The 27,241-nt window shown below is 37.8% G+C and overlaps 1 protein-coding gene across 1 annotated transcript in view; it reads right to left on the minus strand.

Moving 5' to 3' along the window:
• The window catches only part of LOC100920583 (zinc finger protein 260-like), an 87,346-nt gene extending 61,235 nt beyond the window's left edge, over positions 1 to 26,111 (minus strand). The window contains exons 1-5 of the mRNA XM_031943512.1: positions 25,884 to 26,111; positions 22,293 to 22,419; positions 20,824 to 20,919; positions 18,624 to 18,685; positions 17,791 to 18,289 (exon numbers count right to left, since the gene is read on the minus strand). Coding sequence (XP_031799372.1) covers positions 17,791 to 18,289; positions 18,624 to 18,685; positions 20,824 to 20,919; positions 22,293 to 22,419; positions 25,884 to 26,111 — 1,012 coding nt within the window. The remainder of the gene's footprint in view (positions 1 to 17,790; positions 18,290 to 18,623; positions 18,686 to 20,823; positions 20,920 to 22,292; positions 22,420 to 25,883) is intronic.
• Between the last annotated feature and the right edge of the window lie 1,130 nt (positions 26,112 to 27,241).

Raw genomic sequence — 27,241 nt, forward strand, 5'->3', positions numbered from 1 at the left:
ATCAATATTTCTTTTTCTTTTATTTTTATTTTCCCTTCTTATTCTATTACTTTATATATTATATATATATATATATATATATATATATATATATATATATATTCCTATGGCTTCACTTCAGATCTCCCTTCTGACCTGGAAACATGAACCAAAAACTTTCCCCTCTTATAAATGCCTGCAGCCAGCAATGTCCCTGCCCACTGCTTCTACTCTGACCAGGTGTGCTGATTCCTTCTTGCCTAGGGTAACAACTCAGCACAACTGGGCTTGGTTTTTCTTATCAACTCTCTTCCTGGACTCAGCCCAAACTCCCCATGCTGTCTCAGAGGTAAAAGTTCTTGTTCCCACTGAGATTCCACCTGAATCTAGGTAACCACAGGGCTCTCCACTTGTTTATGCTGAGCTAGTCTGAAGGTATTTTCACTTAACACTTGTTAAATCTCTGTCTTGGAGTCTTCCTTCTGAGTCTACTCTGTTTATACCAAGAGGGATATTGTCCCAGGAGGACTCTGGTTTGGCCCCAGTCTTAAGTTTTTAACCTGTCTGTATTTGCCTGAAGACAAAATGTTGCTTTGTTTATAGGGGAAATCTGGAGAGTTTGGAATTCTCTGAATTACTTTCCAGAATCTTCCTCCTTATTTTTAAGGACAGAGGTTTTTTTTTTTTTTTTTTTGTACTCTAAAAATAAGTTTCCTAATCCCCACCCTGACTCCTATACTTAGCAGGATAATTGTAAAATATAAAGGAGATAACATATCAAAAGTCTTTTGTAAGGGTAGAATTCCATTTGACAACCATGTCAAATAATTGTTATTTATACAGAAATTCTGCTCCAACAATAAAGTGTTACCTTAAAGAAAAGATGCATGTCCATCTCTTTGAATGTCTTCAAATGTTGAAACTTTAAAGGAAGTGATTATTATTGTAATTTGTCTCTACAAGGAGTTGCATAACAATGGCAAACATAATTGGGGGAGTAGAGAATGAATACTCAAGAACAGATTGGACAAATGAATAAAATCATTTTAAGGAATGAGTGTGTCAAAGAACACATCGTTGTAGCTAGATTGGTCTTAATGAGAGTAATAACATTGAAAAAAAGCAGAACAACTCTAATCAGCAAGCTGAATTATTCTCAAAATGGAAATGCATGCCTCAGAATACATATTAGCTTATTACAAAGAAAAATAATGAAGATTAAATACAAATGTTCCAGTTTGTATATAAACTAATAATCCCTGAACAAATACAAGATATTTTAAGATTCTTGCAGTTTTTAAAGAATATTAAGATAAAGTCTCTGAAACTTATTTTTGAAACTATATTAAAATATATTAGTATATGTGGGAATTCATTGAGCAGGAAGACTAATCTTTCATTCTCTCTGAGATGTATTTATTTCTGCTTAGATGTTAACAGAACAAAGATACTTAAAATCTTAATAACCATTCCCTCTTACATAGAGTTTCACGTAGCTTGTCCAGTTCAAAAGATTTTCAACTATGATAAAAGCATTTCCCCCTAAAAAGCAACAGTTAGACTTCATTGTAACTTTTCTTTGCTCCTGAGTTTCCTTCCAATGTTTAAAAGTATCTCCTTCTTCTAGGCCCGTTGCTACTTTTCTCTTCTTATCATTTGAAGCACCAGTGAAGGGACTTTTTATAATGAATGGGAAAAGACAGTAGTACAGTCAAGGTTGAGGAAGCCACAGGTATTAAAAAGGTTCTGTATGAAGCAGCAATAGAGAGATTATAATTTTGAAGTCGGCAAAGAGAGGTAGAATGGGCAAGACCCTGAACTTTATCAGATTGTCTTCTGAAAAAAAAGCACAAGCTTTAAGGGAATAGTAGAGCTAAATCGAGGTGATTATATAAGTTTCTCAAACAGGAAGAGCATTAGTATATTCACAATGTGGCCGGGGAAACTGAAGAATTTAATAGAATCTGAGGTGGAAATCTCATAACACTTTTAAAGTTTAAGGGAAGAGATTATAGTGACTGAAAGACATTGACAGAAACCAGATGTACAAATTCTGAAGATGAGTTGGAAACATACTAATTCTGGGTTACTTTCCTACTGTAAAAAGCCTAGCAGTCTTTGGGCAAAGAAGCCAGAAGAGACTCCCAGAAAAAGTCTGAGCAAACTTGTGTTCAGTGTAAAACTATGCAGATGATGGAGGTAGAGGGGAGGGGTAGGAACAAGAAGAGTTTGCACATCATTCAGTCCATAACTCAATTAATCATTATATGCCATGTTCTATATTAAGTGTTAGGAATACAAAAAGAGGCAAAGGAAGTTTTTGCCCCCATGGAGCTCACCATGTGCTGAATGGGATAACAAGCAAAAAAAAAAAAAAAAAAAAAAAAAGAGGCATGAAAGCCATGTGCATGATAAATAGGAAGCAAAAGAATTGTAAAAAAAATTAAAAAGCATTAGGATTAAGGGAAAGGCTTCCTATAGAAGATGAGCTAAATCACTATTGATCCAAGAAATGCCAATTAATATAACTCTGGGGTACCACTACACACCTCTCAGATTGGCTAAGATGACAGGAAAGGGTAATGATATGTGTTGGATTGGATGTGGGAAAACTGGGACTCTAATACATTGTTGGTGCAGTTGTGTGTGAATTCCCAGGTAAATCACACCTGCCTCTTCTGTGCATAGCTTGCTATGTTTCCAAGCTGTACTTTCCCAGGCATTCTGGTCTGCTCAATCTACACTCAGTTTGCAGTAATTTGTGTCATTCTGACCTGGCACAAATCCCCACTTCTATCTGCTCAATGGCTAGTAGAGGCCAAGAAGCTTTGGGATCTAAAATGTTATGGGAATGGATCTGCAGGAGCCATTAGCCATCTACCCAGATAGCAGGAGAGACAGTTTGTCTAAGCATATTAAAATTTCTCCTTGAACCCAACTTTCAAATAGTTCCTAAATTCACTGACTGATTTATCTACTTTTTGTTTTTATTTTGTGTTTCCTTAGCAACATTGTGATTAGAAAGCATTTAAGAAAGCATACAGTTAATGGTAATAAATCTTTTTACTACTTCGCTTTGGAAGAACATCGGTGTCTTTTTGTCTTTCTTTCTCTTGCTTTTCATAATCTCTGTGAGAGTCAGAACAGGTGGTCTGACTTCTGGCATTTCCACGAGTTGTGCATTCCACAGTTGTGTACTGATCCAACCATTCCAGCGAACAATTTGGAGCTAAGCCCAAAGAGCTATCACACTGTGTGGTACCCTTTGATCCCACAGTGTTTCTACTTATATAGTGTCTCTACTATACCCCACATAGATCATAGAAAAGGGAAAGGGAACGACACATGCAAAACTGTTTGTAGCAGCCCTTTTTGTACTGGCAAGAAATTGGAAACTGAGTCGATGCCCATCAGTTGGGGAATGACAAACATATAATCATAACATTTAAATAATGTTATGATTATATGTTTGTTGTATAAGAAATGATCAGCAGCATGATTGCAGAGAGTCCTAGAGAGACCTCCATAAACTGATGTTGAGTGAAGTGAGGAAAAGGAAGAGAACATCGTACACAGCAACAACAATGGGTGGACAGGGCTCTTTTCAAACATGAGGTGACAGGCCAATTCCAGTAGATTTGTGATTTAGTAAATCATCTGCCTCCAGAAGGAGGATGATTGTGAGTGAATGTGGATCACAACCTAGAATGTTCTCACATTTTTGTTGTTGTTGAGTTTTGGTTTTCTTTCTAATTTTTTTCCCATATTGACCTGATTTTCTTGTTTGTTCAGCATGATACATTTGGAAATATATATTAACAAAAAAAGATGAGGTTTTAGTTGGGACTTAAAGGAAATAAGAGAAGTCAGTCATCTGAGTAGAAAAAGGAGTGTTCTAGGCATAGGGGACAGCCACAGAAAATGCCTAAAGAGAAATGTCTTATCTCTGGAAGAACAAGGTGGCCAGTGTAACTAGATGGAAGAAGACTGGGTATTATGTGGGGCACAATGATGGAGCAATTGACAGGAGAAGGATTTTGTTGGATTTAAGCAGAATTAAATGGGCCTTTGTTGCAGTAGGCCCTAGTTGAATTTCCAAAGCCACAATCTGAGCAGGAAGACAGGAGCATTGTTTTAAGAAGTGTTAGTGAACGCTATAAAGTAAGAATCTTCAGCTTTGTTAACCACAGCCCAAATGGGAATGGAACTCTAAGCCTTAATAATAAAGTAGAGTACCAGGTCAAAAAGGGGTGAAGCAGCCAAGTTAGTACATTGTAGACAATATAGATCTCCCTCCTAAATCCAATGTACTGCAAATGCAACTGAGGCAGAATACTGAGTATATATTAATTTATTAGGGAGAACTGTGCTTCCTAATCAATTCAATTCAAGACTGCAGTCAAGGATCCCTCAACTGTAGGGAAAATGGCTTTTAGGACATTGAGGTAGTATTAGTATTACCAGCATGAGATGATAAAATTCCATAATTCATCAACTCTAGAAGCAGGAAAAGGAAAATGTGCATCAATTACAAAAGTTTAGTCATCAGACTTCCATATGTCATCAATCATGAGTGGTTAGTCAGTGTTTAATCACTAGGTTTTTGAGGCTTTCCAAAACAATTATGAACATCAGGCATAAAAGAACAATCCAAAAAAGGGAAATTTTTTGAAACAGAGCTCTCATGGTACCTTCATAGGGGTAATGTAGGGCAAGACTAATACATAAGTAAATATGAATATAACAGGCTTGTCTGTGTGAATCTATTCTAGAAATCAATTAAAAAGCAATATAATCAAATCAATAAATTATGAATTAATTCTAACCTATAAGACTACCATTCTGATAGCATTATCCCAGTCAGGCTTATTTCTAGATAATTCACTGATGCAATCATTGCTATTTAGTAAAACACAATGACCCTAGTAAATGCTGATTAAATTAAGTATGAGTAGCACCATCATTCTCCCAATACAATCCAGAGAGGTGGGACCAGAATGTTAAGGACCATGCCTAAGTGAAGGGGGCAGGTCAGTTCTCTGAGAGCCTCCCCAGCTGTGGATCATAACACTTGAAGGCATTGCATAGCAACCTTGGCAGATGTTCCTTGTGGACTGGGAATGAAATAAATTGGAGACAAGAAGGAAGAGAAGAGAGGTCAGAGAATGCAACTGCCTCTAAATCTCCTTGTATCATCATCTGTGGTGTTCTTTTTCTTTAAAATATAATGGTTGTCTCTGGGAGCAGGTTTCTGGGGAGGCTTTCTGGAGGCAGCCTTAATTTCAGTTAAAAGTAAATAATCACCCAAATGCAGCCAGGTGCTAAAAGTTCAGATCTTTTATTGTCTCCAGTATAGCCCGGGTAGTTTTCTTAGAGGCCTCTCTCTCTTTGCTTAGTTCTAAGAGCTCTTGCGGCTTTGTCCTTGGCTTCTGCCTCTGCTTTCTTCAGCCTCCAGCCAGCATCTCCTTGCCTGGGGCTGGGCAGCCTTCTGGAGAGCCTTTCAGACCAGTGTTGGTCTCAGTGGGGGAAGTGCAGGAGCCCAGCCACCACAGTTGTGTGAGATGAAGTGAATCTGGTTGCACCTCCGAGATAGGGCTTCTCCTGAACTGACTTGATGCTCCCCTCTCAATGTTTTCAGCTCAACTCCCTGAGAGAGCCTCTGTTTCTTATATATGATCTCTTCTGAGAGAGTGGGATTATGTGTTTCTCCCAGAGTGCTGTCTGGCCCTGAGAGCTTCAAGGGAGGTGTGAATTTGCAATGTTACAAAGGTAACTTTGTGAATCTCCCATACTTGTGAACTCCATTGAGTACTTAAATACTTCTTGCCTATATGAGCTCTCTAAAGGTGGGAACACGAGCATTATTGTCTATCAGTTCTGTTTCTTCTGGCCCATAACATCTCCTTGTAAGATCAAATCAATCATACTGAGTCATGCTAAATTAGATAATTATTGTCTCTATCAACTCTAATGACTTAACAGTTTGTAAGGATTCCAACACTCATCCTCTCATATGAAGAGATCCATTCTACAGGTCCAAGTTAGACCTTCAGCAGCCACTGGCAGGTAGCTCCCCTATCACAACACCAGGCTACAAAAGGGCCAGACTGATGTTTAATTTAGGGTCAGTTCGTGACTCTTGGAAACTTAGTTCTGGATTTGGAAGACCCTGAAAGAAGGAAACTTTCTCCTATTGCAAAAAGTGCAGTTTTCCACTTGTCAAATGTTTTCCCTTCTTTTTTCCTTTAGAATAAGCATAAAAGTCAATGATGCTCATTTAAGAAAGACCATTTCTCCAAGGTGTAGGGGATAGGAATCCAGCAGTTCAGTCAGAAAAAAATGAAGATAATAGAGTAGAGAATGCTACTTACTCATTGTAGTCTCAGGCTTCCTCTTAAAAAGGGGGAGGGGGGAGAAACACTTTTCCTATCCAGCTTTGAGCAAAGATATGTTCATTTCAATCTCTAGGCTATGGCTACAAAATGTGCTTTTTATCTTTCCACTCATAAATCTCATGCCCCACAAATGTCCTTGAAGTTGGCCTCTGAGTATATTTAGGGATTTCTGGTTATAGACTTCCAAGTCCTAAAAGTAAAATGACCAAGTTTGGGGTTAGTTGACATGTTCTTTTTGGTGCCATTCAGCTGATATTTAACTGGACACTTGCACTTGAAATAAAAGCTCATAATGTGGTTCCCGGGTAAATTGAAGTTCACAACTCAAATTACAGATTTTCCCAAAGACTCTTGAGTAACTGCTACTAAATGCTCATCAAATATTTGTTTCTCAGCAGTTCCCCCCCCCTTAATGTGTAGAAATTTAAGAAAATATTTGTTTATATTTAGAATATTTAAGTATGTTTGTTGTCGTTTTTAGTTTATTGGAATGTCCAAGTATGCAGCTGCTATACTTTTGTCACTGAGTAATGTCTCCTGGATATCCTAGGAAGAAAGCTGAGCATAATGCAATTGATGAGCATCATGCAATTGGAGAAGAGAGATGTCAGCATAGGATGCTGTTTAATCCACAAGACTAGAAAAAGGAGCGATAAATTGCCTACATTTTGGACTTTATTTCCATTGGCTCATATTGAATACTGGTGGGATCAGGGAAAAATGGATATAATCTTGACACACAGATTATTGATGAAGGCTGAGTTTTTATTCTACTTTATTCTTTTCCTGGTTTTCAGTTTGTTAATTGCTTTCCCCCCAGTGTCATTTTAGAGAAAAATGGTGTTTCTTTCAGAAAGAGTGAGAGACTAAAGGTGACCAGAGAATCCTGGGAGATAAGCAGGAACAGAGAATTGCTGACGACCTATTCTCCATCGCTTCAGAAGACTGAATTCGATTTTGTTTTTGCTCAGGAACTGGCTCTGACCCATTTAGTTGAAAACTTCAGGAAAGCGCTGACATGGCCTATATATACAAACTGCTTTAGCCACAGAGTGATCTGAGGATATGGCCACAACTTTTGCTTCTCCTGCCTCTATAGATACTTGGGAGAAACTAACCAAGCCTGCTCTTGTCTGGGAGTGTAGAAAAACCCTTGAGGAGAGACTTTATGCCCAACTATTGCCTAGAGAGCCTGGCCAACAAAGCCAAGAACCTTGTACCCTACTTACTGCGATTAGAAGAGGAAAGAATTGTCCCTCTATTCAGTATGAGAAGTAAAATTCTAGACACAGGGGTCCTCAAACTACAGTGTGCGGGCCAGATGTGGCAGCTGAGGACAATTATCCTCCTCACCCAGGAATATGAAGTTTATTTATTTAAAGGCCCACAAAACAAAGTTTTTGTTTTTACTAAACGGCCCTCCAAAGTCTGAGGGACAGTGAACTGGCCCCATTTAAAAAAGTTTAAATATTGGCTAAGAAATAGTTTTGATCAGGGAAAGGTTAGGTTCAAAGACAGAAACCTTAGAATTTAGTGTTTGACAAACTCAGGACCTAACTTTTGGGTGGTTCGTATTTGACAAAAACCGATAACTGGAAATTAGTATAATGGCATGGACCCACACTTAAAACGATACCAAGATAAGATAAAAATGGGCCCATGATTTGACATAAAGTACGAGATTATAAACAAATTGAGGAACATAGGATAGTTTATCTCCAGACTTGTGGAGGAGGAAGAATTTTAAATAAAGATGAACAGAGACCATTACTGATCAAAAATAAAAATTTTGATTACATCAAATTAAAAGCTTCTGACAAACAAAACTAATCAAACAAGATTAGAAGGGAAGCAACAAATAAAACATCTTCACAGTTAAATTCTGATAAATGCCTATTTCAAAATATAGAAATGACTCTAATTTATAAGAAACCAAGCCATTCTCCAACTGACAAATGGTCAAAGATATGAACAGACAATTTTCAGATGATAAAATTGAAATTATTACCACTATATGAAAGAGTGTTCCAAATCAATTAATCAGAAAATGCAAATTAAGACAACTATGAATACCACTACACACCTATCAGATTGGCTAAGATGAAGGGAAAAAATAATGATGATTGTTGAGGGGATTGGGAAAACTGGGACACTTGATACATTATTGGTGGGTTGTAACAAATCCAACCCAATTTGGAAGCAACTGGAATTATGCCCAAAAAGTTATCAAATTGGCATACCCTTTGATCCAGCAGTTTTCTACTGGGCTTATATCCCAAAAGTTATAAAGAAGGGAAAGGGGACCTGTATGTGCCAAAATGTTTGTTAGCCCTGTTTGGTGGCTAGAAGTGGAAACTGGGGATGCCCATCAATTGGAGAATGGGGGAAATTGTGGTATATGAATGTTATGGAAATTATTTTCTGTAAGAAATGACCGCAGGATGAAGACAGAGAGGCTTGGAGAGACTTACATGAACTGATGCTAGAAATGAGAGAACCAAGAGAATCATTATATACGCCAACAAATACTATATGAAGATGTAATCTGATGGAAGTGGATTTTTGACAAAGAGACCTAATTCAGTTTCAATTGATCAATGATGGACAGAAGCAGCTAACAAAATAAAAACACTGGGAAATGAATGTAAACTGTTTCATTTTGTTTTCTTCCCAGGTTATTTTTACCTTCTGAATCCATTTCTCCCTGTGCAACAAGAAAACTGTTTGGATCTGCACACATACATTGTATCTAGGATATACTAGGACATATTCAACATATATAGGACTCTTGCCATCTAAGGGAGGAGGTGGAAGGTGAGGAGAAATGGGAACAGAAGTGAGTGCAAGGGATAATGTAAAAAATTATCCTGGCTTGGATTCGTCAATAAAAGTTACTATAATAAAAAAAATCTATAATGATATGTATAAAAAAAAAAGCTTGAGGACCCCTGTGAGTATTCCAGGTGTTTTCAAATCAAGAAATTAATAACCTTTTAAAAAGTAAAAGATTTTATAAAACTAAAAAAATAAAAAATAAAAACAAAAACCAAAAAAAAAACTCTAAAGTTTTTCCCTAGGAATAGTTGTCAGAAAAGAGCCCCATTCCAAGTTTGTGACAAACTTCCAAAACTGTATACAAAATCAGAGAAGAATAGATTCAAACAAGAGAATCATTATGTGAATAGAAAAGTAAGTTAACCCAAATCGCCTGCTTGCTCAAAATCTTTTCTTTATCTTGATAGAATTGTATTTTCCAAATACATATAAAGATCGTTTTCAAATTCATTTTAAGATTTTGAGTTCTGATGTTTTTCTCCCTTCATCACCTTTTGCCCTCTCAATGCAGCAAGCAATCTAATATACATGTACAATGATTTTAAACATACTGGAAGTCTTTTCTTAAATTTTTGGAAGTCTTGAGGTATTCTGAAGTTTGTGGTAAATCGTTGTTCATTTGTCCTTAGTTCTAATCTCCAAACTTAGTTTAGTAATTATTAAAGTTTGAAAATTCATAATGCCCTGACTTTTTAAATACCTATTGAACACCTGGTCCAAAGACACATGTGTTCACTATCAACCTCCTTATCTCTTGGCTATCCATCCACTTGGCTTGGCTACCCAGGATAAGAGAGAAACGTGCTGCCTCGAGTAGGCTTAAAAAGGGTCTGTGAGGTCATGCCACACAGCCAACCAGCGAGAGAGCTTATCTCTCATTAAGAAGCTATCTGTGTATGGTCAGGACACCGCCAAGGGGCAGTCTTATACCCACAGAGATCACTTCCCGGCCACTCAAATCTCCTATTAGACTGTGGCCCCATTTAACGGGCGGCCCTTTCTTGTTTTGGGAACCACTATCTCATCAAGCTAAACTTTTTAGCATCAGTTATAGTTCACTTGATCCATTTGATAACAGAGTGTTATGCCCAAGAAGGTACAAAGCAGCAGATCAATAAACAGAAGTATGACAATGAGAACTAAGCTCAACAGTGGCCAAGTGTTCAACCCATTCATTAAAGTCATGCTCAAGGAGATAATGTGCCAGAGGTTGGATGCCAATGAGGTGGGACATCAACATGGTAAAATATCACAACTCTAGTTGACAATTAAATACCAGTGAGGTAGAGTGTCACAATTCTAGTTGGTCACAATTCCATTGCACTTGTATTCGTCCTTTAAAGGAAAACACAGATAAAGGTGCAAACACAGAGAAAAGTGCATAAAGTAAAGTCATATCCAGTAACATTGCCTCAGTAACATTGACAGGTGGATGTGTTGGTTTTTCACCCACTACTTAGAGGCATAGTCCTTAAATAGAAAAACAGGGCAATTCCTCTCCCCAGGCCGTAGCCATGGGAGAAGCATACAAGTCCATTGTCCATTTACAGTCTTTATTTACACACACACACACACACACACACACACACACATATATATATATATATATATATATATATTGCATATCACCCAAGACAGTCCATTTCACATGCTACACTGGAACTGCATCTGCTGTCTGTGGTGTCACGGTCAGGAAGGACATGGCTGCCATCAGCATCTGAAGGCTTGTTGACATCTGGCTGGTCCCTTTGGGCTGTTGTCTGATCTTTCTCTTGGATCCCCAAGTCACGAATGTCTTTGGTGGGGATCCACTTCTCTGCTGTTGGATCTGCATCTAGAATGCAAAGAATGTACCCAGGGCCCTAAACCCTGACCTAATTTGGGCCTTTCCAAGTGCTACCCAGGCTTTTCCACATCATTGTGGAGCGAAAGTTCTTGTCAAAAAGACAAACAAAAGTCAGACAAAAGTAAATCTGTCAGTTAGTTGCATTTTCTGTGTATACCAGAAGCACATTGCTAAGGTAAAATCCAATGAATTTAAAAATGTAAAATCAAAAGAATTTAAAATTAAAATAATTTTAAAATTGCAAGCAATCATATGTATGTATCGCCACATCTTGTGCATATCCCAAAATTCTCTTGTTTAAAAGGGAACATCTTGGGGAAAGAAATAGTCCATCCAGGAATGACTGGGCTAGTAGGGTTATAGGAAATGCCAATGGAATGGGCAAAGCCAAATTCAATTCAAAAAGACTTACAGGCAGAAGATTTATAAGACAATCCATAACCTGTCTTAAATGCATGTGAGATTTCTATAATGGAAAGATGGTTGATCACATGCCTAGCTGCTTCTCCAGATTGGAGTGAAGCCATAAAGAATTGAGAATGCAAATCCAGTTACATGGATGCTTTGCCTCTTAAAAAGAGTAATGTCCATTGATCTTAAAACATTAAATTTCAAACTATAAGGGTTTTGTCCTACCGGGAGCATAAGAGAGTGGAAAGAAAGACAAGCTATACAGCCTTTTGCCATGCTCCTAGCTTCCTCTTTAGTTATCATAATTTACAGATATAAGACTCTAGCAGGCTGATTATAAAAGATATGATTTAAAGATCCACTCTGAAAATGAACATGTAGGGTATAATATTTACCTGAGTGCTCCCTCACTTGCTCTCGAAGTTCTTTAAAGAGCTGATAATATATATATATTAAAAACTACCAATTTTATTTGAGCTGTGGCGATTCTTTGTACCACATCTACTGAATAAGCTGAATCAAAAATTATTTTTCCATACCCTCGTGCAAGGCTTAGAGCTGTAGCCAAAAATTTTTACACGCTGGGATGGTTTCACAACACACATCAATTTGTGCATTGATATGAGAGATATATTTTACCAGGTCTTGTTCCAGATAATTTTACTACTTTCTCAATGGCTTTTATTGAATTTCTAACCACAAGCACTGGGTAAAATTTTAAATTTTATCTGATTGTGTTAGAAGGTTCACCCACTTTATACTGTCTCCTTGATGAAGGATTGCTATGGGTGCCTTTTATATAACAAAATATGATATTTCCAATATTTATTTATTTTTTTCAGCCATATTAGATAAAGTCAATTCAATCTCTTTTAGAGCCTCTAGCAGGGGTCCTCAAACTTGTTAAATAGGGGGCCAGTTCACTGTCCCTCAGACTGTTTGAGGGCCAGACTAAAGTAAAAACAAAAACTTTGTTTTGTGGGCCTTGAAATAAAGAAACTTCATCCCCCTGGGTGAGGGGGATAATTGTCCTCAGCTGCCGCATCTGGCCAGCAGGCCATAGTTTGAGGACCCTTGTGTCTAGAGCTTCTTTAAGCTGGTACTGTGAGCCTAAATCACTGTTTCCTTTTAAAGATAGTACCACCTTAGCTCTTGGAGATATTTTTCTCACAGGGGCAAGGTCATCAGCCTCAGGCCTTTGACTCAAAATAGAGGTATTCTTTATGCCATGTAGCAAGGCTATCCATTCAAATCCTTTATAAGGCTCAGCTGGATTAATGCTGGGCACTGAAAAGCTAAATTCCTTCATATCCTCCTTATTAGAGGATATATTTCTTAATCCTAAAAGACCATTCTTAAGCAATTGAGGAGATGGAAGCCAAGCTAAAGCTTTACTATCTCCTTGTGTCCATTATTTTTCTTGCATCAATAAACATTCTCCATTCCCCAAATTTCCTTTTTATAACAAATTCAGAATTCCAGATTTAGAAACTTGTAAATGTCCTTGGTTAAGTGTTTCTGTCCTATGCCTAGTGAAATCTGAATTTTTTCATTTTTAAGAGTCTCTTCCCACTGGTCAATGGGGACCTTTCAACGTAAAATATACATTTTCTGTCTTATATTAAATTCCCATTTCCAAGAGGTAGCACTATTTTGTAGCTATTATAGATCCTTTTATGCCAGACATATAGGTATTTGCTATGGTCTTTAATCAATTACTAGGGAGTTGGCACCTCTAATAGCTGCACTATCTACATCTGCGTCTATCAACCTTTTCAATGGTCTGCCATTCATACAGATAATGAGCAAAGGACTCTCGGTCATAAAAGCTTCAGTCCATAATATCCCTAAATTCTTTTGCCTAAAATCAAAGTTTGGATTACTAATACTAAATTGTATTTCAGGAGTGTGAATCAATAAATCTGATGTTACTTCTCCTCCTGGGTCACAGATCAAAGACTGTCTATCTATACCAGTGATTGAGACAGCAGTTTCCCAAATCATTCTATAAATAAACAGTGTTTTATAAATACTTGCAGGGGGTTGGGGAATCAAGCCAACCTGTGGAAGTGAAAAATCCATGAGGTGAACAAAGGGGAGTTCCAACTCTGCAAAGACTAAACTTGCAGTTCTATAGGTATAGAACTCCACTCTCTCCAAGTGCAAGGTCTTACCCTTGTAAGGTTGCTTGGAAACTAACTGAGCTGTATTTTAAAAATGTTTCTGGATACTATAGTAAGTACTGTCCTCAGTTTGCCACAAGTCTTGCTTGTCTCAGGCCATAAAGCCTACTCCTGCTTTTTGAGCTGAAGACATAGGAGTTTTGAATGGATTAATGGGCAGTGTTGATGATTTTATCACCTTTCCTGTTGTTCCTCTTCTTCCTCCTCCCTTGGCCCACAAAGGTGGGGCTGAGGGAAGAGGGTTAGGAATTGGAAATTTCCCAGAGGCCAATTAAAAATCCAAACTGAGTTTTGCACATAAAAAGAACTAAACCTCTTCTCAATGGCATGCTGTAGAAGTTTTGCCTTTCAGAATCTGGAGAGTTACTGCTGTGGTTTCATCTGTTTGGTCAGTGCAATCATTCGCTTGGTCATGAAGGTTGTTTCCTGCTGAGTTATGGGACCCTGCTAAGAGGGAGTATTGAGGCCACCTCAACCTTTGATGCAATAAGTTTTCCTGTGTTGCAGAAATGCCCTTATTGAGCAAGGAACATGGATTTATGATCATGGGAATGGGTGTAAGCAGAGGGTCACAGCTAGTTGCTCATGAGCAGGGACACCTTGAAAGGGCCTCTGTCCTGAAAGTGAGTTGCTAAATTGTTGAACGGGCTCTCCTCCGACTGGCAGATACCATGCATACATACATAAGGCCCATGAGCTGCTTCCTGAGATGATTCCTGGTAGAAAGCCTTCTGATAAGATACATTGTAGTTCATTTCAATGCCTTTCCTCATCCAGAGTGAGAAGATGCCTTTATCTCCCATGAACTATGTGATGGTAAAGAATGACTGACTTGGTCCTGAAGGCAATGATTCCCTTCCTAAGGTTTCTCTCCAGTGTCAATTCAACATAATAAAACCAACTTTCCAATAAGAAACTTTCCACACTGGCTGCATTTATAAGGATTCTCAATTGTGAATTCTCTGATGCCCAGGAAGAGCTCCGTTTTCTCTAAAAGTTTTTCAACACTGATTACATCCATAAGATTTCTCTCCTGGTTGAATTCTCTGATTTTGAACAAGACCATTCTTCTGGGTCAAAGTTTTTCCACATCGATTCCATTCATAAGTGTTCTCTCTAGTGTGCTTTCTGAATGTTGGATAAAACCATCTCTCTCCCCTTTTAAAATGGGCTTTACATTATTCCCTTGTATCACTTTTCCCTAATTTGAGACAATGATCCAAGGAATTTGATCCTAAACTTTGTCAGAGGTACCTTAAGTGGTAAATAATTGTCCAAAGATATTTATCCTTCTGTACAACAAGTATGTGCATATTCCCACCTCATCTGTTGCCTTTCTTCAGTGATTCTAAACTGTCATGATTAGGAGTGCCCTGTTTTGGGAGATTGTGCAGTGATTATATCAAACTCTGTCTGCCTCTAAGTGGAGCCTAGTGTTTCAGAAACTAAACTTGATATCAAATTATGTCCACAATTCCAGGAAAGTTGGACATTCATATGCAAAGGACCACAGGTATGCAAAGACCCTGAGTGGCTGTCTCTCAATGCCCCAGAGTGGTTCTCTCACTGAGAGGTTACCTTGTAATCATATCCTCTCAAACCTATAATCATCAAGTCAATATGTTTACCTGTGCTCTCATTCTTGTGGCAGTGATGGCAGTTTACTTAAAACTGTGGTCAGTAGACATGCAGAGAAGAAGCCACCATGAAATTATTATGGATCTGAACAACTTTTATGTAGAAACAGGCCTTCAAGTGCCACTCACTAGAATGATAAGTGACTTAAACTTATTTAAGTTTAATTTAAACTTATTCTCTACTTTTGGAGTTACTGAGTAGGAGAGTGACATTTGTTGCTTTACATTAGGGAATACCACTTTGGTGACATAATGGAAGAAAGATTTGAGAGTAAAGAGTCTGATTGAAATTAGGACCCAAATAAGAGGGGGAAAGAACCTTAATTCTAATTCAATTGATGTGTGAATAAAGGAGCGATATTAAAGATACAGTTTTCATAGAAATGATCAAATGTAGCAATTGATTACATATGAGAGCTGAGAGATAATGCTGCAGAATTTTAATTTTGAGTTACTAGAGACGAGGTGGTACCTTGAACTGAAGTATGGATATTTGGAAGAGCAATATGATTTGGCTGGAAGTTAATAGGTTTTGTTTTGGATGTGGTAAGTTGGAGATAGCAAAGAAATACCTAATTAAAAATGTATGCTAAGTACTTGGATGTATGAAATAACATATTAGAGGGTATTCTATAAATTTTTGGAATATTGGTTCATTTTTGTAATTTTTAATGAAACTATTTTTTCTATGGTTTGTGTTAGAATTCTTACAAGGTGCTAAGAGAGTGGAATTGATAGAGACAATAATTATCTAATTTAGCATGGTTCAGTATAATTGATCTGATCCTACAAGGAGATGTTATGGGCCAGAACTTGAAACAAGGTACTAAATGGAATTGATGAAATAATGATTCTCTAATCAACATATACTTAGTGCTTACTATAATTCCACAAGATTCACACGTAAGAGAGTAGATATAAGGAGGAACTCTCAAGACCACTACAGGACAAGATCACTCTCAGAGGCAGAGACAGATTCATTCCATTTTTCCATCTTTCTGCAGACTGAAGGCTAAAGTACAAATCTTTGGATCCAGAGACATTCCAAGGGAGTTAGAGAAAGAAGCTGGCAGAGGCAAAAAGAGGCAAGATCTGGAAGGTCTCCAGAAAACTAGCCAAGCCCCAAGTGAAGGAGATAAGATTTTCACTGAGAAAATAAAGGATTTGGACTTTAATCCCTGGCTGCATTTGAGGTGATTATGATATTGAGCTGAAACTAAGGCTACTCCCAGAAGCCCCCCAAGAAACCTGCTCCCAGAGAACATTACATTTTAGAGAAGAACACTACAGGTTTGCTCTTGATTACTCAGTTTTTAATTATTTTTAGCACAATGATTCCATTTTTTCACTTAATATTTTTTAATATTAATTTTCAACTTTCATCATTGTAAGATTTTTACTTCCAAAATATTTTTCTTCCTCCCTATCCACCTCCCTTGCCCAAAGGACTAAGCACAGTGATGACAGATTATGCAGGTACAATCATGATAAACATTTTCTACATTAGTCATGTTGTGAAAAAAGAATCAGAACACAAGGAAAAAGTCATGAAGAAAAACAACAACAAAATCAAAATTCTCTGCTTTGATCTCTCTTCAGACTGTAGTTCTATCTATGTGGACAATATTTTCCATCTGGATTCTTTTCCAGTTGTCTTGGATCATTGTATTGCTGACATTAGTTAATTATATCATAGTTGATTGATAAAATGTCTTTCCAATGTGGATTCGCTGATGTAGAGTAATTCCCCATTTCAAAAGCATGTCCCCATTGATTTCATTCATAAGGTTTCTTTAAAGTGTGGGTATGCTCATGGTGAGTAAGACTGGATTTATGTCTAAAAGCCTTTCCACACTGGTTATTTGGTTTCTCAGTGTGGATTGCATGTTATAAGACTTTTTTTAAAGTTCCACATGGTTAATTAAATGGTTCTCAATGTGAATTCTTGATGTTTATTAGAGTCCTTTCTTAAAAGCTTCCCACGGTATTCATATGGTTTTTCTCAGTGTGGATTCTTTGTTTTAAAGCTTTCCTTTTAAAAGCCCCACATGATTACATTCAAGGTTTTGCTCAGTGGAATTATCTGATGTCAGTAAAGATTTCTTGCTTCAAGCCTTTCCAACTGGAATTTAAGGTTTTTCGTGTGATTTTGATGATAATAAGTTGTCTTTCATTCTAAAGCTTTTACATTTGTTACATTTAAAGTTTAAGTGTGTGGTTATGATGTACAATAGACCATTTTCCTTCTAAAAGCCTTTCCACATGTTTAATTCATGGTTCTCTGTGTGCATTTTGATGTTTTTAGAGTTCCTTCACACTAAAAATTTCACATGGTTACTTTCATAGGGTTTTTCAGTGTGAATTTTGATGTCCTTAAGAGCTCCTTCGTTCTAAAGTTTTCCAACTGGTTACATTTATAAAGGTTTGTCTCCAGTGTGGATTTTGGATAATAAAGAATCGCTCTTTTCTAAAAGCGTTTCACAATGGTTAATTCTGGTTCTCTTCAGTGTGTGTTATCTGATGTACAATAAGATTGTTCTTCCTTCCAAAAGCTTTTCCACAATGGTTACATTCAAAAGGTTTCTCTCCAGTGTGCATTATCTGATGTCCAGTAAAACCTCCCTTGCTTCTAAAAGCCTTTCCACATTGGTTACATTTATAAGGTTTCTCTTCAGTGTGAACTCTCTGATGTGCAGTAAAAACTTTCTTGCTTCTAAAAGCCTTTCCACAATGGTTACATTCATAAGGTTTCTCTTCAGTGTGTGTTATCTGATGTACAATAAGATCGCTCTTCCTTCCAAAAGCTTTTCCACAATGGTTACATTCAAAAGGTTTCTCTCCAGTGTGTATTATCTGATGTCTAGTTAAACCTCCTTTGCTTCTAAAAGTCTTTCCACATTGGTTACATGTATAAGGTTTCTTTCCAGTGTGTATTATCTGATGTATAATAAGATTGTTCTTCCTTTGAAAAGCCTTTCCACACTGGTTACATTCAAAACGTTTCTCTCCAGTGTGGATTCTCTGATGTCCAGTAAAACCTTTCTTGCTTCTAAAAACCTTTTCACACTGGTTACATTCATATGGTTTTTCTTCAGTGTGGATTTTCTGATGTCTATTAAGATATTTCCATTGATTAAAATCCTTGCCACATTGGCTGCATACATAACATTTTCCAACAGTGTGGATTCTCTGATGTACAATAAAACCTCCTTTGGTTTTAAAAGCCTTTCTACACTGGTTACAAGGATAAGGTTTCTCTCTTATCTGGATTCTCTCATGTGTTGCATAGTTTTCTCTCCAAGTCAAGTCACAAGATCCATCACCCATGAGCTGTTGCTTGGAAGTTTCTACCATAGAATGGCTCAGTCTTTGCTTTTCCTTCATTTAAGTTGTTCCTTTCTAAAAAAAGAAGAAAGAAAAAAGGAACAATAAAGTAAATATAGCATGATGAAGGTGTAACAAAAAACACACAAAAACAATTTATATTTTCCTCCATCACAGAAAAGGTTATTTTCTCTTTCTTAGGCAAAGAAAAACATTAATAAGAACTAATCATTTTTTATATTCATTATTTCAATTCCATAATATTTACTTTCTAAAACTTTCATGCTAAATACAGTGGGATTTCACAATAAACCTGTGAAACACAGAGTGCCTTCATTTTTCTTAGATGCATTCAGGTTATTCTTTCCAGAATGGATTAGTTGACTTGGATCAAAACCCACAGCTGAATTAAAATTTGACATTGAAATAGGATGCTTTGCACAATTATGTAATAATTATCTTCTATTTCCTTTCCTTTTCATTATTTCTTCACTTGTTTTCGTATAATAATTTGGTGCTTATAGAAATTCAAATTTTCATGATTGTTCCTCTGTAGGCGGTTGATAATTAATGTTTTTCATTTGATCCTTTCAATACATTTTTCTTATCATTGACTGAGATTATATTAAAGGCAACTATAGTTGTCTTTACTGGGTAAAGTGATTTTCTGACCATTAATTTTTCAAGTAGCTAATTACTTATTTGTGTGTAAAATATTATCATCCATGTGCCCTGTATACCCTAACAAACAAAAAATTTTTTAAAAATGTAAATTATACATTTGAAATGTTTCTAGAAAATGGTTATTATTCCTATAAGGAATGGAAGAAGTGAAGGCTGGACTATTGAATCCTTTCCCTTTTAGAGTTTCACAAAATTGAATAATTGGATAAGGTCGAGGTTGACCAAAATATCTTAGTGGGACTTTGGTGGTAATAAATGTTGATTTGGTTATAAGGTAGTGGTTGGGACAAAAGGTTAATATTTACCTTTAAGTTTTTGTTTGATTCAGATATATGATTACCAACAACATTGTGGTAGATTGAGTGGTTCATAAATTGGATGTTTCAAATGCAAATATTTTCTGGTTTCGTTGAAATAGTGTTCCATGATTCAGGAAGGTTGACATATCTTGAAATGGCTAGGTGGCAAGAGATTAGGGTTTTCTCCCAGTGTTTCTCCTTCTGGGTTACCTTGAATCTTTCAATTCTTATGAGAAGGTGTAAAAAATATTTGGTTTGATGTAGGCTTTAGGGTAACATGTGTTATGGAATAGAATAAGATAATTTTAAAGTATTCCATGGTTTTTGGACTGGTTAGATTTAAATAATGGTTTCTGTTCCCAGGGTTATCACTTTTTTTTGTTTTTCATTAATGTATGATTTTCATCTATTTGTTTCAAATCAGAATACAGTTATAGAATGTTAATAGGATCTTGAATAGGAAACCCAGGGTTTTAATCCCACTTGAGAACCTTGCAAATCAAGTTATAGGACCTCTGTTAGATTCAATTTCTTTATCTGCAAAATGGGCATAATAATAGCACCTAAGTCCTCTGGTTCTCATGAGGATGAAATAAGACAGTGCAGAGCATGACACACAAGGCTGTATAAATGCTACCTATCTTATTTCACTTTGACTATTTCCTCACCAGTCCTGCTCTCCTTTTAAACCATCATGATCCTCATCAATTGATGATGCACTGAGGCATTCAATTATTTAGTTTATCTGGTGCACAGTGGGTCTCTTCACAGCACCTGATGTATTGTCTGCCCCACCATTCTGGGACCTCCCTAAGAGCAGGGGATGTCCCTCACATCTCTTTGTGTTCCTGGTATTTAGCCCAGGGTTGCCATGTAGCAGGCCCTTAATTGTTTACTGACTAGAAGTTCTAAGAAAGGGCTCATGATCCAAACCTAATCCCTTTGGGCACATTCAGGAGAGGTCCATTGCCCCAAATCCCAAGTAGGGGCATCTTACAGGATCATAGATGAATACTAGTAGGGACCTACAGGGACATGGAGTGCGACTCACTCATTTTGTAGATGGGAAACCCAGGTTCACAGAGGAGCCCGGGATGTTGCTGCCAAGAAATATCCAATATTGAATCCCAAGTCTGGCCTTTCTCTCCCAAACTGAGCATTTACTTCAGGGTAACTCTTAGAAGCCCCTTGTAACCACAGCTCTCATATCTCTGCTTTCACCTCACTCACCTGGAGAGCAGGTCCTCAGGCCTTCTTGTTCCAGCATCTGCAGTGCTTCCCTTTGCTTAAAATAAGAGAACACCTCTTCTTTGAGAACTGGAAGCCCTGGGCATGAAAAAAAAAGAGTTAGAAATGAAGACGGAGAGAAGTTGGTCGTGTAGTTCTCTTTAGGGAAAGGATGAGGATCCACAGCTGCTTCATACTGAAATTCAGCCCCTGATGTTCAGACATATTCATCTAAACTCACCCACTGGGGCTTGTAAAGCAAGTTACCTAAGACAGAATGTGCCCACTATTTGTACAACTTCCCCTGAGCGAGAGCCAAAGGCCTTTCCTCCCACCTCCCATCCTGTGAGGCTCCCTTCAGGCAGAAACTTCTGATCCCAAACCTGTGTTTACTAACTGTGTGCCTCTGGGCAAGTCAATTAAATTCTGGTTGTTTTCCTCAGTTTCCTCAACTCTCAAACGGGGATAACAATATCACCCAACTTAAAATGTTAAGATGAGGTAAAAGTGATATAATATTTTCTTGTACTCTTAATTTAGAACAAGTATTTCAATATTATAGTTCAATAAAAAGATGATTGCACATGAAACTGTAAATCCACAATGCAAAACGTGCTATTCCTTTGAAATAGACAAGAAAGTTATCAAGTAAATTTTTTCATTTCCGTTTGCCTGCACTCACCCTAGAGATGGCTGCCATTGCATAGAAATATATACATATATATATATACATTAATAAATAATAAACACACAGATACACACACATAAATATACATACACACAGCGATGGATGTAAAATGATGCTATCCATATTTCTATTTATCAGATTTTCTCCCCTAGATGCAAATAGCATGTTTCTTGATTTGTCCTTTGTCATGAATTTAAGTACTTGGAATCATCAAAATAACTTATTTGCTGGAAGTTGTTCATAAACAGTATTCTTTCTATATTGTAAAGAAAGCATATGGCACAGCACCAGGCAAAGAAGAGGTAGTAATAAATGCTTATTCCCTTCCATTCCTTTGCCACATCTTGTACTGGAATTATGAAAGTAATCCAAACCAGATTAAGAAGAAACTTCCCATACTAGGGCCAACTAGTTGTTTTGAGCTGTTACAAATTGACTCTTGCTAAAAAAAGAATATTCCAAATACTAGACCCAATCCAAAAAAGGAAGGAGTTGAAAGGAGAAGCCTCCTGAGCATTTTTCAAAGTTTTGGCAGACAGAATTCATGTCCACATAGAGGCTAACCTCTAAGATTAGTTCCATGTTTGAGAAGCTGCCCCTGATGTAAACTTTGACCTGGGAGTGGGTAAGAGAGAACTTCAGGAACAATAAAGGACACCTCCAGGTCCTGTCACACAATACAAAAACCAGCTCTTTCCTTTGTCTTCCCCCACCACAAAACCTGCACACTTGGCAATATTCCCTTTGAGTGCAGACTTTCAATTATCAGGGGAAGCGCCCTTACCCAGGAAGAGCAGGTTCTGGGCGTTCTCCACCATGACCTCCTTGTACAGCATTTTCTGAGAGGGGACCCATAGCTCCCACTCCTCCCATGTGAAGCCTATAGCCACATCCTTGAACATTATCACTTCCTGCAGCATCAAAAATCAGAAGATGTGGAGTTGAAAGATCCTTCAGAAGTAGAGTCCAACCCCCTCCAATTTACAGGAGGAAACTGAAACCCAGAGAAGCGATTTGCCCAAAGGTCATAGGCTTTCTGAGAATCAGAGTCAACTGATTGGTCATTAAGAGACTGATTGAATTTAGGATCTGTTGAAATAAAACTGAGAAGTGACTTATTACAGAATGCACCCTAAGGGCATAGAGCCTATTGTGCTAATGAATTCTTCCACACTCTTTCTTGGTAACCTTATGGCTCTCCCAACCACATTTCCTATTTCCCATTCGCTGTGCCTCTTTTACCTCTTCCTTTTATCTATAACCTATTTTCCTAAAGAAACCACCTTTTGCCAAAGAAAATGGCCACTGTGAATTTTACACATGTTTACTTCAAGCTAGATATTGCTTTCCTGATCTGGTCACGGTCTATGTAGAAGGCAAATTTCACAGTTTATTTCCTTTCTTCTATCATTTTGCTTCTAGAAAACAACAGTGTTTTGAAAGGAAGGCATCTGTGCAGTTCATCTACAAGCAGTGGCTGAAAACTCCTACAGCAAATGTGGCCCTTGGAGCCTTTGATGGCATGAAGTGTCAAGGAAAAAAAGGCCTTGTGAGCAGAGGAGCTATGTGACAGAGAATGAGAATGTAGGGAAAACAGCAAAGGAAGGAGGACAGTGAGGAGAGGAAGAGAAATCCTTGTTAGAAAGGGGAAGAAAAATGGATGAAATTAGTAAACTAATAGACAGGATTAGTTGAAGGACAAGAGAGGGAGGGGAATCTACAAGAGAACTAAGAGGACAAGGACGATGAAGAAATGCAGAATGAGATCAATTAGAAGAGATGAACAAATGCCTAGAGAAAGTTGAAATAAAAGACTTATGGCATCTTCTAAATGGGACAACAGAGGAATATGCCTATTTCTTTTCAACACATGGTTCTTTTACAAAAATTAACCATTGGGATATAAAGATCCTCCACACAGATGTAAAAAGGAAGAAAAAAACATTATATTCTTTCATTCTCTGCAGAAAGAAGAATGAAAATTGATTCAAAGATCACCAACAAAAAATACAAACCTAACAGGAGATTTACCTGTGACATATTACATAATGACCGAGTTAGAGGACAAATCTTAGAAGTGATAACTTTGTAAAGGAAAAGGAAAATGATTAATTAAATAATATCCCAAAATTTCTGGGGTTCAGCTGAAGCAGGCCTCGGGGTGGAGGTGGGGGGCTGTGTGTGGAAGACTTACCATAACATTAAGAATATAGAAAAAGAGATGTTTAACTGCATATGCATTTAAAAAAGTAGAAAAATAAATGGAAATCCCAAAATAAGTCCAAAAAATGAGATATTAAAATTAGAGGGGACATAGATGAATTGATAAATTGGATATACAAAGTGACAAATAAAAACAAAAATAGCTTCTTTGAAATGATTCAAAAAGTAGAGAAAACACTTAGCTAAACTGATCAAAAGAAAGAGCATAAAATACAGTCACTAAAGTAGCAAATGGGAAAGTTAAATGAGCAACCTCCTTTAGTAGCCCTGGCAGCCTCTCCAGTGACTAGCCTAGATGCTTTTAAGTGAATAGAGCTCCTGATAGCCAAGAGAAAAATTGTCAGATTTCTTTCTGTATCTATTTTGAACAACACCAGCCTCTTGAAAGAGATGTCCAAATGAAAATTCCTAGGAAAGCATCAGCAAAATGCAGATCTGCCAAGTTGTTGAAAAAAATCCTGCAAACCTCCAAAAAGGAAATACAGTACAATTCAAGCACCAAGGAGCCACCGTTAGGACTAGACACAATTTAGCAGCAACTTTCATTAAGGAGTAGAGAACTAGGAATAGGATATGCCAGAAGGCAAAGGACCTGATCTTATGGTCAAGAGTAAATTATGAAGCAAAAACAAATGGAATTCTTTCAGGGGAAAAGGACCTTTAATGAAAGTCTGTACAAGCATTCCTAAGGAAACGACCACAAATGTAGAAAACTTTCTAAGTTTAACGTGTGAGGGGAAATACAAAAAATAATCCACAATGAGCTACTCTCAGGGACTCTAAATAAAAGGACGAACTAGTTATATACAATCATAGTGATATGACATTGATTCCCTGATTCCTATTTGAACTCACAGAGGGAATCAAAGTAGAGTAAAGCAGGGAGGGGTTCTGTTATGTCTGGATGATCTTAAGGAGAGAATGGAAAGAGGGGAAGAGGGTGGAGAGAAAAGAGGACTAGGAAATGTTGCCTCTGGCAAGGAAGGCCTTTGATATCCCTACCAAAGAGGGATTGGGGACATCTGTGCCTCAGTCATCTAGTCAAAGGAATAAAGAATACCTAGGACATAGGCAGATAAGTGCAGAAATTCAGTTTACTCCCTAGTGAATTGACTCAAGTCAGTTCTATCCATTATCCTCTTCCAGATCAATTTAGGACCTACTGCAGCCTAGACCAATCATAATATCCAAGAACCTGAAGTGCCATGACACATTAATGTGACTCTCTTAATCCTTCCTTTTCTCTTATTATTCTCAAGGTCTCTGCCAGTGAGTGCCTGGCACTCTGCATAGGGAAGCCTAAATCAAACCAGCAAAAAAAGCAGTTGGTATAGTACCTTGGGGCCCAGGAATGACAGAGGATGAGAATCCCAGAAACCTCTTTTAGACAGAAGATATGAGTCCCTGTGCCAGGGCTGGTCTTAGTAGCACCAGAGCAGCAGGATGGCCCCAGAATCTGTGTACTAGAATTCCTCGGCTTGGACTTCAGGCTTTTCTCAGCCTGGCTGAGAGCCAAAGAATGGTCAAGGGGAGGGATTGGGGAAGACCTGCAAAAGTTGGGGACCCTGTGGCAGAAAGAAAGGAGCACCCCAGGAGGATAGTTTCTTTCCTGATGACCAGAACAAGAGCTGGGGAAGCCTTCCAGGCTCAGCTCCCGGCCTGACTAGGACAAACTCTGTGAAGGATTTTCTAGGAGCTTCAGGGGAACTTGTCACAGGAAAGCAAGAGGAAGGGGGAGACACTTTGGATGGGGAGGGGAATTGGGTAGGCCCAAGGAGAGCAAACTTGCTCCGGTGGACCTTGTCAGTCCCTTGTAATGAGGAGGAACATAGAAACAAATGGTGAAGTGTGTGAGTGTGTTTGAGTGTGTGTGAGTATGTGGCCAAGAAGCCAAAGGTGCAAGGAATCAGTTGGGCGGGGCAGTGTTACTGTTGGGCTCCCCTGATGCCTGTTTTTGTGCAGAAATGACCTATACATCAGAGCCTTACAGCTCCACAGCCCAACCTCCATGTCTAGGGAAATGGCTGTGACTGCTGATGTTGGTCAGGTCTGGGGATGCACTTCATTCACCTGAGGGGGTCTGAGGCCCTCAGAGTCCATTCCCTTTGGCTCCAGGCTCCCTGTAGAGGTAGCAAAGCAACCAAAGTGAAACCTTTTTGTCAAATTCCTCCCTCCAGTCCCTGGTCATTATCTCGGGGTCCTGCTGCTCCCAAGTGTCCGGGCTAGCTTTCTGGAGGATCTCTGGACTAGCCTTGGTCTTAGCAGAAGAGTCACCACAAGGATGGTCCAAAGTCCTTATTATCTCCTTCAGTCTCAGAGTCTGAACCAGTCTCTTCAGCAGTCTGATACAGTCTGACTGACTCCCAGGTCTCTCAACCATTACTTACCCTATTATATAGATTATATATATATATATATATATATATATATAAAACAAATAGACATACATAAAGGTATAGATATATTCCTTTGATGAAACTTACTGTTGCTTCCTCCAATTTAGTAGATTGGCTTCAGCTTCTGTAGTTCCTGATCTAAGATCCCTGGAGTCAGCTTCTGATTCCTCTTTTGGACTGCAAAAGGCTGGCTTTTTATATGTGTTCTCTCTCCTCCCTCCATACCACTCAACCCTCTAGTTTCACATCTAGTAGGTACGAACTCACTTGGTTCACACCTTGAGGACCTGGGATCTGCTTAGTTCAACTCTTCCTTGAAACTAACTAAAGCTTCACACTTCCTTGATTTCACCTCAACTAAAACTTTTCAAATGCCTTTTCCTATCCTTGGATGTTAATTGAACTAATTTTATAATGCCCATCTTAAAGATGGAGACCTGGAACAGAGATTTATAATAGAATTAGAAAAGATAGGTAAGTGGACAAGTTTATATGAGAAGAAGACATATGTGATGTAATCTTTTTGCTTCTGGGTGCTTTTGGGACAGGCAGTAGAATCTATGAGGTAGGAATTCAGATGAGAGGTAAACATGGAAATATTAATCTTGCAGCCTTTATTAAAGTGAACTTTGAACTCTGAAAGTGAATCAGATAGTGAGGGGCAGGGTTCTTTGTATTATTTATATTATTTGTATGGTTCAATTTATTAACTTGAATTGCTGCATTGAGAAATATAAATCTATTTAGTATTTCTGAATCACTCCTTCATATTTGCGAGATCAAATCAAGGGCAAAACAGTGATAAGCCATACATTTCATTTAGGTATATGATATATAGTTAAAATTTTAAGGGAATGACCATAAAGGAAAGATAATCCCATAGTGATTCAGGTTAACTGTCATATAATGAGAAGTCTTTTAAAGTGAAGTTTCCATTGGACTCATTTCTTAAGGCACCTCATAGATGAAGTGGGAGATCACAAGGTTCTTTGTTATGTCACAATTCCTTTTTATTGTCCTGACTCAGTTTCCCTAATTATCCTGACTCAGTCTCCCTAAATTGTGCTGCCTTGGCTTCCCTATTTGTTTTGGTTCAGTTTATAATTGGTCTGCT

This window comes from Sarcophilus harrisii, chromosome 6 (genome assembly GCF_902635505.1).
Source record: "Sarcophilus harrisii chromosome 6, mSarHar1.11, whole genome shotgun sequence".
NCBI classification, from domain to species: Eukaryota; Metazoa; Chordata; class Mammalia; order Dasyuromorphia; family Dasyuridae; genus Sarcophilus; species Sarcophilus harrisii.